This window comes from Nomascus leucogenys, chromosome 6, assembly GCF_006542625.1.
Source record: "Nomascus leucogenys isolate Asia chromosome 6, Asia_NLE_v1, whole genome shotgun sequence".
NCBI classification, from domain to species: domain Eukaryota; kingdom Metazoa; phylum Chordata; class Mammalia; order Primates; family Hylobatidae; genus Nomascus; species Nomascus leucogenys.
Window position 1 is genome coordinate 118,012,098 of NC_044386.1, and position 17,544 is coordinate 118,029,641.

At 37.4% G+C, this 17,544-nt stretch overlaps 1 protein-coding gene across 2 annotated transcripts in view; it reads left to right on the plus strand.

The window, feature by feature from the left end:
* LRRC28 (leucine rich repeat containing 28) overlaps window positions 1–17,544 on the plus strand; it is a 135,750-nt gene that overhangs the window by 92,038 nt on the left and 26,168 nt on the right. For both annotated transcript variants that reach the window (XM_003277538.4, XM_003277539.4), the window contains 2 exons: window positions 6,891–6,993; window positions 16,153–16,328. In XM_003277538.4, the coding sequence (XP_003277586.1) occupies window positions 6,891–6,993; window positions 16,153–16,328 (279 nt within the window). The remainder of the gene's footprint in view (window positions 1–6,890; window positions 6,994–16,152; window positions 16,329–17,544) is intronic.

Below are 17,544 nucleotides of genomic sequence, written 5' to 3' on the forward strand. Positions count from 1 at the left end.
TCCCATTTTGTGTCCTTGGTTTGAGGGGATGAATCATTGTCTCTAGAGGCCGCTGCCTCCAACTCTTTTCTGTGCAATTTAAGTATAGAAAAGTGTTACTACCATTTGCTGCATGCCAAAGAGAATTCTCTCTTAAATGGCCTTCTTCTACTGTAGGCCATACTTCCAAATATGTCACTTACTAATAATGAGGACAGTAACTGCCATATATTGGAGAAGGTTATGTGCCAAGGATTCTATTTGATAATTTTTAAACCTTGTTAGCAATTCTCACTAAACCTGAAGACAGCTTTATTTTCCCCATTATACAGATGAGGAAACTAAGCCGCACAATTAGTAAATAGAACAAAGATTCAAACCCAGGTTGTCGGACTCCAAGACTGTGCTTCTGCTCTCTTAACTAGTATGCTACACCCCTTACCATTGCATGTACCCAAGTGAAGAGTATGTCCTGCTTTCTGTGAGCCCCCTAGGGGCTCTGAAAGACAAATCTGAAACCAGAGATCATTTGCGTTTTATCAACGAAGTTTCATTTTGAAAAAAATATTCCAAAGTGTTCTATGTACCTTTGAAGTCTTCTATTTGTGGCAATAGGATTTGTTGAGCACCTTTTCATCTACCTGTTGGCCTTTCATATATGTTCTTTGGAAAAATGTCTGTTTAGATGCTTTGCCCATATTTCAATTGATTGTTTTTCTTCTACTGAGTTGTAAGAGTTCTTTATGTATACCAGAGAAGTAGTGAAGAAATTTAAAATAGGAATTCTTAGTGCCATGTTGAGGCCTTTTTTATGCAAGTGGATTCTGATATTTATAGTTTTCCCAACTATATTTTATAAATGTATTGCCTTTTATACCAGTAGATATGTCCATGCATGTTTACTTGTTAACAGTATGCAATATTTTGGTAATTCTCTAGTCTGATGCTTAAAAAACATATTGTATGGTGATTTAAGTATCATAATTTTTTTAAACATTCAGTGACCTTGCAACTGGTGAGATTGAGGGACCAGGTACTGTTACACCATTTAACATATAGCAAACAGAAGCTCTGCTCACATGCCTTGTAAGTGAATAGTCAGACACATGAGTCCTCTTATCCCCACAGTGTGCAAATTATTCTCTTCAGTGACTTACTTCTGGGTTAACGCCTCTCTTTTTATTTTTATTTTTTAGCAGGGTCTCACTCTGTTGCCCAGGCTGGAGTGCAGTGGTGTAGTCATGGCTCACTGCAGCCTTGAAGTACTGGGCTCAAGTTATCCTCCTGCCTTTGCTTCCTGAGTAGGTGGGACTCTAGACATGGGCCACAATGCCCAGCTAATAGTCATTCATTCATTCATTCATTCATTCACGTGTTTTGAGACAGGGTCTTGCTCTGTCACCCAGGCTAGAGTGCAGTGGTGCAGTTGTGGCTCAGTACAGCCTGGGCTCAAGTGACCCTTCTGCCTGAGCTTCCTGAGTAGCTGCAACTGTAGGCATGTGCCGCCACTCCCAGCTAACTGTTTTGTAGAGACAGAATCTTGCTGTTTCCCAAGCTGATCTTAAACTTCTGGCCGTAAGTGACTCTTGTTTACTTTTGTTTTAAGATAAATTACATTTTAATACAATATTTTAAGAAATAAAATTAATGCAAAGTAATCCATGGTAAACAAAAAGCAAAAATTTGAATCAAGGCAGGATCTGGCAATGCCATGTTGAGAAATTTGAAGCCTACGGCAAAAGGAAAAATGTGCACTCCTATGATTTTTTTTCTAGAACATCAATTTTTTTTAGGGCATTAAAGTACTTGAAAAAATATCAAAAACTGAAAGTAGGTGTATTAAAACTTGACATTATTCTAAGTTTAAATATTTTGTTTATACTAAAGCCAGAATTCATTGTAAATTTACTTCTCTAGCTTTAATGGAAGCACACTCATCAAAAATATTTTCATTACAACCATTACCCATTAAAAAAATACATAAAAACCTGTATATGGGGTATACATTTTTCCTTTCCAAATTGTATGACCTCTGTTCAGTGTTATTTTCCATTGAAGAAGGTTGTGTGTATATATATATTTAAGTAAATTTTATTATGTATATTTCAGGTTTATAACACGATATTATGGGATACAAATAAATAGTAAAGTGGTTGCTGTAGACAGACAAATGAACATATCTATCATCTCACATAGTTTTTCATGACAAGAGCAGCTAAAAATTTATTTAACAAAATTCTGTAATACAGTACAAGTTTATTAACTATAGTCTTCATGTTGTACATTAGATCTCTGAACTTGTTCATCCTGTATGTCTGCTATTTTCCTTACCTTCTTCCCACATGATAACACCTGTTTCAATCTCCTTGTGTACGTGAGCTCTTTTTTTTTTTTTTGAGATGGAGTCTCGCTGTGTCGCCCAGGCTGGAGTACAGTGGTGCGATCTCGGCTCACTGCAAGCTCCGCCTCCCAGGTTCACGCCCTTCTCTTGCCTCAGCCTCCTGAGTAGCTGGGACTACAGGCACCCACACCATGCCTGGCTAATTTTTTGTATTTTTAGTAGAGACGGTTTCACCATGTTAGCCAGGATGGTCTCGATCTCCTGACCTCGTGATCTGCCCGCCTTGGCCTCCCAAAGTGCTGGGATTACAGGTGTGGAGCTCTTTTTAAAAAAATACTCTGCATATAAGTGAGATTGTGCAATATTTTTCTTTGTGTGTCTGGCCTATTTCACTTAGTATAATGTCTTCCAGATTCATCCAGGTTTGGCATAAATCTCTTTCTTTTTTAAGGCTGAAAAATATTCCATTATGTATATATACCACATTTCTTTAGTCATTCATCAGTGGGCATTTACATTGTTTCCATATCTTGGCTGTGGTAAATAATGCTGCAGTGAACATGGGAGTGCAGATGTCTTTATGAGGTGATGATTGTGTATCTCCTTTAGATATATACCCAGGAGAGGGATTGCCAAGTCATGTGGTAGTTCCATTTTTAATTTCTTTAGGAACCTCCATACTGTTTTCCATAATGGCTGCACCAATCTACAGTTGGTAGACTGTAGTCCTACCAACACATGCTAGGGTTCCCTTTTCTCCACACCCTCAGCAACATTTGTTATCTCTTATCTTTTTGATAATAGCCATCCTTATAGGTATGAGGTGATAATCTCATAGTGATTTTAATTTGCATTTCCTTTATTAGTGGTGTTGAGCACCTTTTCATATACCTGTTGGCCTTTTGTAGATGTTCTTTGGAAAAATGTCTGTTTAGATGTTTTGCCCATTACTTAATCGAGTTGTTTTTCTGCTATTGAGTTATAAGAGTTCTTTATAAATTTTGGATATTAACCTCTTATCAGTTATGTGGCTTGCAATTATTTTTTTTCACAGTCAGTAGGTTGCCTTTTCTGTTCTGTCCTCTTGGTGTGCAGATATGTTTAGATTCATTTCTGGACTCTCTGTTCTGTTCCATTGGTCTATGTTTCTGTTTTTATGCCAGCATCATAGTGTTTTTGTTACCATAGCTTTGTAAAGTAATTTTAAATCAGGAAGTGAGATGCCTCCAATTTTATTTTTCTGTCTCAGTATTGGTTTGGCTGTTTGGGTTTTTTTTTTTTTTGGTAGCTCCATATGAATTTTAGGAATTTTTTTCTACTTTTATGAAGAATGCCATTGGAATTTTGATAGACCTTATATTAAATCTGTATGTTGCTTTGGGTAGTTTGGACATTTTAACAATATTAATTCTTCCCATCCATGAACAGCGGATATCTTTCCATTTATTTGTGCATTATTCATTTTCTCTCATGAGTTTTTTATAGTTTTCAGTGTACAAATCTTTTTACCTCCTTAGTTACATTTATTCCTAGGTATTTTTTAAAAATACTATCACAAATGGGATTGTTTTCTTGATTTCTTTCTTTGGTAGGCTGTTATTTGTATATAGAAATGCTATGAATTTTATACGTTGAAATGTATCCTGTAGCTATAGTGAATTCATTTGTAAGTTCTACTAGTTTTTTTGTGAAATCTTTGGGGTTTCATCTCTTTTATTTTTTACATATTTTCAGCCCGATTAACACCACGGTTATTCTCTTCTGGAATCTGCACACTTTATAATTGTTTTTATCTTCTAGTCTTAGAGATCTTTTTTTCTTTTTGGTGTACTGGAGTAAAAATGGACTAAAAAGTTCATAAATGACACTGAGACAGCTGAATCACCATTTGAAAAAAGGAATTATTAGCTTTTTATGCCATATATAATAATAGACTCCAAATGAATTAGGACTCTATTTGTTAAAAAAAGGAAAAGAAGAATGAAACCATATAAACACTAGAAGAAAACATGGGTGAATTCTGCTTAAACTTGGATGTCACAGGGAAGAGGTTTTCTAGCTACGACTCAAAATCTGGAGGCAATTTAAAAAAAGATAAATGGAAAGACTTTTCAGAATTTTGCATGACAAAAATACACCATCAACTAAGTTAAATGATAGCTGACAAACTGAGAGAAAGTATTTACAACATAAACCACAGACATGGAACTAATGTCCCTGATACGTAAAGGACTCTTAAAAAACAAGGGATGAAATACCAAAAACCTGATCAAAAAATGAGAAAAATATTTGAACAGGCAATTTACAAAATGTATATAAATGCCCCTCAGACATAGTTTTGAAATGTTCCAACTCATAAGTAGAAAAATGCAAGTTAAAACAATGTCAAGATACCTTTTCTTACCTATAAGGATGGCAAAAATTTAAAAACATTATGTTTTGCTTCCTATGGGGGAAGCAGGTGCTCTCATGCGTAGCTGGGGGAGGTATAAATTGTTGTAATGCTTTTGAGGGAAATTGTGGTTCCTTTCTGTAACTGGGCAGGATGATTGTAATAAGACCAGCAGGAAGTAATGTTAACCCACCCTACCCTCTCCCACAGGAACTCTTTCTTACCTTAACTTTATATTACGCTCCTCCTGCTTTCTGGGACAAATTGTCCAGAACCCATTTGTGAACCAAAAGACCTTCAACCAGCCTCTCTGATAGCAGTGATCGTATTGTATTACAGTTCCTGTTTTTCCTGTTTCCATGTTGGTTAATGCTGTATTCATAGCTATATTTCCAAGGCCTAGCATAGTGCTTAAAGGTCCTTAATGGTTAAATGGGTTTTCTTTTGCAATGTAAATGAATCCAAAAACCTCCTGATGTAGCTATTTGGGCCTTTGACTTTCCTAAACTACAGAAAGATGAGGAGGAAGAGCTCTCCTTCAGCCTATCTTCTGTTTTCATAAGCAGAACCCTAGAAAACCTTTCAAAGACTATGTTCTTTCTTTTTTCTGTCTCTCTTTTTTAAAAATGTTTAGTCAGGGTCTGGCTCTATTGCACAAACTGGATGCAGTGGAATGATCTTGGCTCATTGCAGCCTCGATCTCCCAGGCTCAAACAATCCTCTCACTTCTCCAGAGCAGCTGGAACTAGAGACACATGCCACCACACCTGGCTAATTTTTTTGTATTTTTTTGGTAGAGATAGGGTTTCACCATGTGGCCCAGACTGGTCTTGAACTCGTGGGCTCTAGCAGTCCGCCTGCCTTGGCCTCCCAAGGTGCTGAGATTACAGGCATAAGCACCACCACCCCCCGCCCCCGCCATATTATGTTCTTTCTTAAGAGCAGATGGTTAGCAAGACTGCTCAGGACTCTGTTGTGTACCTCTGTGACAATAAAGTCAAATAGCCCTAGTCAGCAAGTGCTTAGGAGTGGAGAGGAGAGCTGGTTGGACATTCCTGGGCACATGGGAAGGGATGGCCTGGATACCTGAGAAGTGTCTCCACCACCTGTACTTGCCGGGAATCTCCATCTGTACTTTCAGCCTTATTTCCTCACTGGATCCTCTTCCACTCTTTGCCCTCTCACTGCCCTGCTACCTCTGGGAAATACCTGAGTTCTGCCTCTTTCTGACATTCTTGTTACTGTTGTAGGCCCTTCTTTTGGGGCCCCCTTTCTCAACTTCCTCCCTTTCCAGGTTCATACCCATTCCAGCCCCTGCTCTCTGGCCCTTAAGTCTTGTCTATGTCACTGTCACACCTCACGGGACTGGGATTTGGGTTCTGCTTCACTTCTTCCTCACAAGGAAGTTCTCTCTATTCCTACATCTGCCTGGATCCTAAGACTCCTGCCTAGCCAGTGCCTGATCCCTAATCCTCCTCCATCCACCTTTGCCCATGGGAGGTGAGACACAGGAAATCTCTGTATAAAGTGTTAAAGAAAAAGTTATTCAGTGGCACTTGTTAAAGCATAGCAGGAAAGACTTTATTTGAGACCATCAGCCTAGGTACAGCAACCGCTGCAACTGGGTTTTGTAGTTGGGGAAAGAGATTGGGCCAGCTCTGAATATAACGTGGGCAAGTAGGAATTTACAGCCAAGGAGCAAGGTGGTCAGTGGATGGAAAATTGCTCAGAGGAAACATCAGGAATAAGGAGACAATATGTAGTTCTGGCAAGAAAAGGGATGACTGACCAAATAGAATTCTTGCTGAAGACAGGCCAGGGTGATTAGACCTAGGAGATGGGGGAGAAAGGAACCCAATCAGATATCCCAAGTGAGGGGTTCTTGCTAAACTGACTTAGCAGAGTTCTTTGCTAAAACTGGATTTTACAAGGTCCACACATGGACCTAGAAGAAGGTTTAGGAACCTGACTAAAGTTTAGCCAAGCAAAGAATCTGTATCAAGGGGCAGAACTAGGCTTGTTTAGGCTGACCCATAACTTACGTTATAGAACACTTTTTATGGTTTTCTTCCAGAGTAGAAATTTTCGAATATTTCTAATATTATGTATTAAATTTTATATTTCACATTATAATGGTGCCTGCATATAGGAATTACAGCACTTTTCTTTCTAATCCAGATTTAGGTCGATCTCGAGAACTACAATATGTATACGTGGATAACAACATTCACCTGAAAGGCTTGCCATCTTACCTATACAATAAAGTCATCGGGTGCAGTGGGTAAGGCCGATTTCACATTTTGAACTAAAAAATAGATTAACTACTTTTGGTACTTCTGTTCAATTTTGTCTTTGCCCTTGATGATATGCTAAACCAGGTATCCTTAGAAACTAAGGATATTGGGTAGGCAGTTTGGAATATTACACGTTGGGTTCAGTCAGTAAGTTATTATTTTCTAGTCTAAGGAAAAATGAATCCATGTATACCTTTTTTTTATTACAGAGAGAAACACCTTTATTTCCCCCAACACACCCCAGCTTTATTGAGGTAGAGTTGACAAATAAAATTGCAATTATTTAAATTGTACACGTGATGGTTTGATGTACATACATTGCCACACGTACCATTATAAACTCAGTGGTGCTAGTCACAGAAAGTAGAGGAATCAGCATTAATTTAGAAGGTTTTCTGTCACTGAAGCCCATTGCAATGACAATTTTACTGCAGTGACAGTCCTAGTGTCTAGGATTTTACCAGTTGGAAATATTTGGAACTCAACATTTGAGATAGTCCCTCAAAATAAATCATGATTCTAGCAACCAAAACAGATATTTCAGTTAATGGGCTTTTATTTTCAGAGCTGCAATTATCTTTTCTTTTTAGTCAGGCTTTTAGAAAGATGGCTTCGTCTTCTCCTTCTACAACACTGGCACAGAACCACCCTAAAGTGTTTCCTTGAGTGGCCAAGGATTAAGATGGGGCCACACAACCACCAGGACCCACTTGTGACTGACCTTTCCTTCCCCACTTCAGCAGCCAAGTAAACACTCTCCCCTTCTAGTCCCCATCATCCCGCATGACTTGGCCCATGCTATGAGTAGTTCTGGCCAGAAAAGGGATGACAATAAGTGTATACATAGAAGACAGCCGTTCCCCCCATTGGCATAGCATAACTCCGGGGCAGTCCCTAGGAGTAGGAGTAGTGGCCTTCTTTTAGGAAAACTTGATGCAGTTATCTTGGGAAAGCCCAAGATGAGTTCAGTGCCTATACAGGCTGATGAATTCCAAGCTGAGAGATGTATTCTGGAAACTTCAGTGAAGGAAAGATAATAGAATAGGTGTTTTTAGCTCAGTGATTTTTCTACAGCTGATTATGTCACAGCTGTGATACTATGTAGTCATTAATCCTAATGAGTTCTTTTTTTTTTTTTTTTTTTTTTTGAGACGGAGTCTTGCTCTGTGCCCCAGGCTGGAGTGCAGTGGCGCGATCTCGGCTCACTGCAAGCTCCGCCTCCCGGGTTCACGCCATTCTCCTGCCTCAGCCTCCCGAGTAGCTGGGACTACAGGCGCCTGCCAACACACCCGGCTAATTTTTTTTGTATTTTTAGTAGAGACGGGGTTTCACTGTGTTTAGCCAGGATGGTCTCGATCTCCTGACCTCGTGATCCGCCCGTCTCGGCCTCCCAAAGTGCTGGGATTACAGGCTTGAGCCACCGCGCCCGGCCCCTAATGAGTTCTTAAAGGATCATTAATATAGCCCAATTCTTCCAGGTGGTGAATAAAATGCCTGCAATCACCATGGTACATAGAATGATGCAAGCAAGCTCCAAAGCTGAAGGCACTTTTTCCCACACCAAAACCTTCAGAGACCACACTGAAATGTGATCTGCATCTCTGCCACAATTAAGGAGTAGTTTTTGTTTAAGGAAAAGTGCCTTATACTTTGTTGTTTAGATATAGATGTTATTGACTACTAGAAAGTTCTATTTGTGCTAAGTAGAGAGATATTTTTAAATCTTTGACTTTGGTAGCAGTGGTAGTGAATTTGATGAGAACTCCAAATCTTTTAAAAAAAAAAACAACACTAGGGGAAAATACACAAATTATTAGGTAGTAGTCTACTTTTTTATTATTAAACTTTTGTTATAGTAATAGAGAAATAAAATTATTAACAGGATGGTATCAAACAACCAGTTTTCTAATAGTAGTATTGAGGGAATAAGCAGTCCTACTTACAAATTGCCTATAATCTAAAGGCATTTTTAGCCTGTTGGTTTAACTCAAAACTCAGAATGCTTTCTTCATAGAAACAGCTCTGGCCACTACATTCCTAAGCAAACTCATTAAAGAGTCATTTGACCTATTTTGCACCCCCAAAATTATACTTATAATAATATTTCTATGGCAAAATGTGTTCAGAATTTTAATAGATGATAACTATTGAAGCTTTGACAACAGCGTTAAGAGTCTCCTTTCTTCTGCCTCTTTTATCTGTTGGATATATGAAAAGGGACTTCCCAGTTCCAGTTCAAAGTAGTGTTGCTTAGTGCCTCAGCCTAAAGGAAAAGAGGGGGAAGGGGTAGTAGCACAAGGGCGTGGGGGAAATCTAGTGAAAGGACATACGTGTGTTTAAAGCCTAGAAAGTGCCCTTCTTGATTCAGAACACGAATTTTGGTCCAGTTCTTCCTTCAGTGAACATTTATTGAGCAACTACTCTGTTTGGTCACTGTATGAGATAATGGCTATACAGTGATGAGCTAAGCGATGCAGTACCTGCCTTCATGGACCTTCTGATCTAGCCAGGGGGTCAAGCAAACCCTAAATAATTTAACAAACTTGGTACTAGTTCTCTTTAAGGAGGTAATATTTAATCTGAGACCTGAAAGATCAACTCCCTTGGTTCTTCACTGCTATCATATGTTGCATCTGACCTAGATGTAGGCTTGGGATACAAGAACAGTTTCTGCTGTGCTGTACAAGCTCTGAAACAATTACAGTACCCTTTTCAGATTGAGGGTCTAAGAATTAGAGCAACAACTGAACAAAATGAACACAGCTTTAGGGACTTGTGGGACAATATAAGAAAAGTCTGAGATATATACATATTTATTTCAGATTCACATCTCAGAGGGAGAATAGAGAGAATGGGGTATAAAACTTATAAACAGGTATAAAAACAGCAAATAACAAATGTTGCAGTTTTAAGACATCTCAGAAGTCTCATAAAATTATCTTTGGTATTCATGGAAATGCAAACAAAGTTAGCTTCTCCTTATTCTATGTTTATTTGTCAAATAATTTGTGAACATTAGCGAATCAGCACAGTGCTAGAAATTGTGGGGAAAACAAAGATAGTTTAAAGGTTTATCTTGATATGCAAAAACAACTGTAATACAAATAATAAATACCCTAAGAGAGGTAGAGTGATGGAAATGTATAGCATGGAACTGTGTTTTATAACCTAGCTTCAAAGCCACACCCTGTTGTTTCTGTTATATCCTGTTGATTACACAGGTCAACCCTATTCACAGTAGGAGGGGACTACATGGAGAGTGACCACTAGGAGCAAGGACCATTGGGGGCCCACTTGGAGACTGGCTGTCACAGCTTCATGGCATCTATACTATTTGCTAGCCTCATGGAAAAGAACGATCTTTATTTTTTCTGGGTTTTTCTTGTTATTACAGGAGTAAATATCCTCAATCTTCTACGTTATAGCCAGAAAGAAAGGTTCATTCCATGTTAGAATTTTAGAGAATGGTAATTGGCACATATGCTTACTGAGGAGAACTAATGGTAAAAGTAATCCTCTACAGGATGATTTTTTCCAGTTGTTTAATTATGTAAGAAAAAAGAAAACCAAGCCACTGCTTTGCTTTTTATTGTGTAAATAAGCAATTATAGCTGGATTTGTGTCCAAATTGGTTAAATACTATTCTAATGGTTTATTAATGTAACCACTGAGGGTAATAGAGTTGTTTGTATGAGAAATGTATTCTGAGTTAAACCAATATACTAAAAGTAGTCCCTTTTTTATGTAGGGGCTGCCTGCCCCCAGTATCGGATACCTGAAACACACTTCTGTGGAGCAGGACCAAAGTGGCCTGGCTGCAGATGAAAGTACTCAAGTGTGATTGAAACTGTCATTTAAGAGAGCAAGTTTGCAGTTTGACGCCCATGAAGTTAGTTGTTGTTAAAACAAAAATATTAATTACTTTTAAGTGTTAGCGGAATATAAGAGAACCCAGGGTCTCTACAATATAACTTTCACAATATCTAGGAAACATTCCAAAATTACAAGACATGTAAAGAATCAGGAAAAGGTGACCTATTCTCAAGAAGAAAGATGACCAGCAGAGACTCCAACTTGAGATGACCCAGATTGTTGAAGTGACAGAGATTTCAAAGCAACTGTTATAATTATTCTCAATGAAGTAATGAATGAAAAGTCCAGAAAAGTAGAGACTGAAAAAAAAGGAAATCCTAGAATTGAAAACAGTGTCTGAAGTAAAAAATTAACTTGATGGACTTCATGGCAGAATGGTCGGAACAGAGGAAATGTCACTGAACTGGAGATAGATCAGTAGAAATGATCCAATCTGAAGGACACATAGAAAATACATTGAAAACAAAAATGAACACAGCATCAGGGACCTGCCAGCCAATATAAAAGAATCTTATGCATGTATAATTGGCATCCTAGAAGGAAAATGGGGAGAGAATGGGTAACGTCAGTAACAAACATGTTTGAAGAAATAATGTTTAAAAATTTCCCAAATTTGATGAGAAACAAATTTACATTTTCAAGAAGCGTAGCAAATCCTAAGCAGTATAAATTCAAAGAAAACCATGCGTAGGCAAAGCTGATGAAAACAAAAGATAAAAAGAAAATTTTGAAAGCAACCAGAGAAATTACATACAAAGGAGTAATTCAAAAAGATTGTTAATTTTTCATCAGAAACTTTGAAGTCCAGAAAACAATGCAACTACATTTTATAAGTGCTAAAGAAAAAAGTCAACTCAGGATTATGTAAATACATTCTCAGAACAAAACTTAGCCTTAAGTAGCTCTGCCAAGATGACAGACTCTTTGTCCAAGCCAAGGTTTATTCTTTCTAGGTGACATAGTTTCTTTCCATCTCCATATCCACTTCTCCCCTTTCCTTTTACTTTTAAGCTGAAGAAAAACTTTTCTGCTAAAAAGGAGAAGGATAAATCTGTAGTAGTTCCCACAAAAATGCACATGTAGATGACACAGCATACTTTCTGAAGGAGAAAAGGTCATTATTTGGGTACTATCAAAAGTCATACAGCTCTCACTCCCCTCTCAGTCTATTATATATTAATGTCTGTCTCTCCTCACTATAATAGGCCCAGTTCCGACCTTAAGTATGTTCCTCACAAATGTATATGCTCATATGTACCAAATACCCAATTTTTATGGAGGCACGATTTGTAGTAGCTCTACACTACAAACAGCCCAAATGTCCATCATTACTGCATAGCAATGAAAATGAATAAACTACAGTACACAAAGCAACATGGATGAATTCCAGAAGTATAATGTTGACAAAAGAAACCAGACACAGCAACCTTCATGCTATTCAAAAAGGCCAAACCAGACTATAGCGTTAGAATTTGGAATAGTAGTTCCCTTTGGGGTATGGGTTTTGCTTAGCAGTGGGACCCAAGGTGGTCTTCTGAGGTTCTTGTTCTTGACCTTGGTGGTGATTAGTGTGTTCATCTTGTGAAAATCACAGAGTAATTGTGTTTTTTGTACTTTTCTATATGATTATATTTTTAAATAATGTTTTAAGTATTTTAAAGTTTACCTTAAAATGTCGATAATTTATTCAACATTATATTAAAGAAAAACACGATTATATTGGTATGTTAAGAAAAACTTTTGATGATTTTGTATGATTTCTGATTTTGATTAATTCTGTAGCCACATATAATAATAATTTTTATATTAAATGATGATGTATTCAAACTATGGCCATTAAAATCAGGAATAGGAAAGGAGTGAGGGCCCACTGTCACCACTGCCATCTGTCTAATGCAATAAGATGGAAAAAAAAGGAAATAGACATTATAAATACTGGGAAAAAAAGAACCAGAAAGACCTTTATAGGTGATATGCTTGAATACCTAGAACACTCAAGATATGCTACCAAAACAAATCTTTCAGACACATAAAAGAATTTAGTAAGGTGGCTAAATATAAGATAGCATACAAAGATTAGCAGCTTTTCTTTATGTCTTCATAAATTAGAAATCAAAGTTGGGGGGAAATGTCATTTATATTTGTACCACACATTTAAATATCCAGTAATAAATATCACAAGGAACAGAATCTATATGAAGAAAATTGTGAAATTTTTATTAAAGGATAGGATATAAAGCACTAGGTGGATAGTACAGACATACCGTGTTTTCAGATAAGGAAATTTATTATCAAATTACCTGTCTTAACATAGAAATAGATGTTAATTCTAATCCAAATCTCTGGAAGGCTTTAGGGAAATAGAGATAAAATAATTGTAAAGTTCAAATTGAATGGTAAGTGAGAATTTCAAGAAAAAAATTGAACAATAATAGTTAGGGCAGATTTGTCAAATGATAGAATGTTCTATAAAGGATTGTAATCAAAACAATATAGAACTGACACAGAATTAAACTGATACACCACTGAAACAGACTAAAGACTCCAGAAAGCAATGCCAGTGTATTTGGGAACTTAATAGGATAAAGAGAACAGTTCAATTCAGAGGTAAATGTTAGTGTTGTTTAATAATGCTACCCATATTATTTTTCCATTTGGAAAAAAAAAAGCTATGTCCTATTTTATATTATATAACCAAGTAAGACAAATAGATAAAACATCTACATGTAAAGGTGGTGGTTCATACCTGTAATCCCAGCACTTTGGGAGGCCGAGGCGGGCCAATCGCTTGAGGTCAGAAGTTCAAGACCAGCCTAACCAACATGGTGAAACCCCATCTCTACTAAAAATACAAACATTAACTGGACGTGGTGGTGGGTACCTGTAATCCTAGCTACTCGGGAGGCTGAGGCAGGAGAATCACTTGAACCCGGGAGGCAGAGGTTGCAATGAGTTGAGATCACAGACTGTGCTCCAGCCTGGGTGACAGAGCAAGGCTCTGTCCTAAAAAAATAAATAAATAAATAAATCTACATGTAAAAATACAATAAACATACTGGAAGAAACTTGAGGATAATATATGCACAGTCTTCAAATTAGGGTAACCCTCTTAAGAAATTCAGAAAAATGTAGATACCGTGAAGGAAATAAGTGGATAGATTTCACATCAGAAAAGAATGCAGACAAAGGGAACCATATGCAAAGTTAAAAGACAAAAACATTTTTGTCGATAAATATTTCAGCGCATATGACAAAGGATTGTTATCAACAATATGAAAGTTCCTACAAATTGATATATTTTAATTTAATAGAAAATTAGGTAAGGGATGGACATGGACAGTATACAGAAGAAGAAATATCAATGGCCAGCAAGCCTGACAAAAAGTGATCAAACTCATTAGTAACCAAGGAGACATTTCCATGAATCAGCCTAGCGAAAACTAGAATGACTGATAACATCCAGTTCTGATGATGGTGTGGGGAAATGGATACTTTCTTCACAATCTTTTTGGAAAGATCTCAGGCATTTAAAATGTTCATTTTTCATGGCCAGTGGTCTCAGTTTGGGAATTTTACTATAATAAAAACATCTGCCCACTGGAATGTATGTAAGATTTATTGTGATGTTGTATGTGTAGTAGGAGGGAAAACATTGAAACCAGGATAAACATAGTGAATAAATTAATAAACTGTGGTTCATCCGTAGTATGGAATATTACAAAAGGAGTTCTCTAAATCTATCTTGATTGGCATAAAAGATTATGTGAACAAAATCGCATTCAGAATTATTTGCTTTAGGAACTAACAGAGAAAGCCACTGGCTTCTTACCCATGATGATATTCCACACCTCTTCTGTTTATCTCAAGCTCTCATTTTCAAGACCCTGAAGACTTCCTCATTTCTGTTTCCTTCTGTATTTGGGTTCTCTTTACCTCTTTGCCACTTATCAGTCCCTTTCCTGTCTACCATACTGTGGTCAGATATTTGGTAAAAAAACAGAACAAAACAAAATAAAGAAAGAAAAAAAAAAACACACCTTACATTCTTCCCCATGAATTAAAACCATCTAACTTCAGCTAATATTCCTGGCCTCCTTCCCCTACCCATCCATACCCTGCATCCCTGTTTCCAGCACTGTTGAAACCAAGACGTAGCCATATTCTTTCAGGCTTCTGTACTGCTGCACATGCTGTTCCCTCTGCTTGGAATGCTCATAACACATTTCCATTTATTCCAGGTGAGTCGAACATTAAGTCAGATATTGTCTTATCTTTAAAATCTCCCCCAATTCCCTGGACAGAGTCAGTCAACCCTTCTTTGCCCCCACATTAGAATAATTGTAATGATTTTCTCCCAAAGGAAGGGTTCATTCTTGTTTTTCTTAATTTAAGTATCTTAACTGACTGGCATATAGTAAGTGCTCTGGAAATGTTTTCTGACGGAGGGAAGGAACAAATGAAGAAACTTTTAAAAAATAAACGAATCAAGGGCTCTGGCTTCCAGTCCTGTCCCCTAAGCTTCATTGCTTGTATCTGGTCAAGGTTAGTGATATTATTTCATGTTGTCTTCAGAGCCAAGGTTTGTTGGCCATCTGTTTGTCGTTAGACAAGAAAAGTATTCAGGCTTTTAGGTTACCCAGTGGTTTCACACAAGAAATAGAATGATACTGGATTTGTGAGTTTCGGTAACACTGCAGCGTTAGGAACGAGGACAACTCTGCCTCCTGGTTATGAGTGGCTGCAGGGAATAGGGCATGACTTGGCTTATTGAGTATGCCAAGAATATTTTCCCCACAAGTTTATGGAAGGATCCAATAAAGTTATCGTCTGCCATTTGAAATCTATTTGCTTTGTGGGTTTAAGTTTTTCTATACAAAAAGTCTATTAAACCAAGAAGAAGTACTCTTTTTTTTTCTTTTAATTTTGAGAGTTTCAAAAAAACACGTACTTGGAGAGGGTAATAAAATTGGGAAAAGTAAAATTTACAAAGCAAATTGTGTACAGCCTAAGAAGGAAAGTTCCTTTAAAGTTCATCCTTGCTGGAAGTGACTGGGCCTCAGCAATGGTTTAGCTGAGTTCCAACTGATGAGTTTGGATTGCTGGGCCAGGTTTTATGAAGGAACCCGGGATAGCATCTGTTCACTTTGAAAAGAATTCTGGCAATTCAGCAGTGTCATAAATTTTCAAATGTATATTTTGATTAACACATTTTACTGGCACCCATATTCTTTTCCTTATTGCTAATAATACTGTGAATGTGGGTCTTTCTGCAGCTGTGGTGCTCCCATTCAAGTTTCCGAGGTGAAGCTGCTTTCCTTTTCATCAGGGCAGCGAACCGTTTTCCTCCCAGCTGAGGTGAAGGCCATAGGGACAGAGAATGATCACGTCCTCCCTCTGCAGGAATTGGCCATGAGAAGTCTGTATCATACCTACCACAGCTTGCTGAAAGGTACGTGGGACTTCTGGTTTTTTTATTTTTCTGTCTCATTTAGTGAACATTGTGCTTTGTGCACTTGTTTTGGTTTTCATCTTTAAAAAAAATTATTGTGGTAAAATACACATAACACGAAAGTAACCATTTTATCCATCTTTAAGTATACAGTTCAGTGGCATTAAGTACATTCACATTGTTGTGCAACAGGATTTTTCTGATAAGAAAAATAGTTTTGATATTTTATTAACACTGATCATTTTAGCACCCCCTACAGACACAGGGAAGCATTCTTAAAAACGTGGTTGTCAGTTGCAAAGCACGGTGCTTAAAAGTTCAAGTTTCAAGTAAGGAACTTGGTATTTGGGAATGTGTATTTGGTTGAAGTGAAAGGCTGGCAGTAGGGGAAATTTGGAAAGATCTTGTCCTTAAAGTTGGATACGTCAGTAGAGCAGGTTTTTGCCTTGCCGCCTCCTCGCATCTCAGCAATATGTAGACCTAAAGGAGGTAGAAGTACTGGGAGCCGTTGGCAGTATTGTCGCAGCGTGCCAGCTAAAATTTGGAAAGGATTTGGCAGTGCATAGATTTGATAGGTATTGTGGGTGTATGTCTGAAATGCTTTAAGACAGCACTAGGCAATATTAATACGAAAAATACATTTCAGGTGTTTTTAAAACTGTGAAATGTTTCGTCTTTACTTAAAAAACAGAGTCCATACAAAAACATCTCACATTAACCTTCCAGAAATGCCTAGTGCAAAGTTAAGTTGGTTTTAAAAGCTAAACAGAAAATTATAGTTGTTCACCAATCAGTAAATTCCATTTTTCTAAGTGTTATTGATGAGTCTGGACAGATATAAAAGGTAAAAAGATGATTTGTATTTCCTTCCCAAAGTTGAGTTGATAATTTTTAGATTTCACCTCAGCATGACCATGTCTCTCTCTGTTGGATGTTCATCATCAGTAGAAACCCAGTGTAAATGTGTCCTCAAGATTGCCTGGGCCACTGGGATGTTTTGCTTTAAATGTCTCTTTTGTGTAGCTCAGACCAAGCTGGGAAGGAAGCTCCCTGTTTTTATTAATGACAGCTCATGAGAGTAAGACAGGCAAAAGCTTGGTTTCATTATTTTTCATTCTTTTTTTATTTCCTCCCTTTCATTCTCTTCAATAAATATTATTTAGCCTTGGTGGAAGATTGATACTAAATACCTGATAGATTAGGGAGAACTTAATGA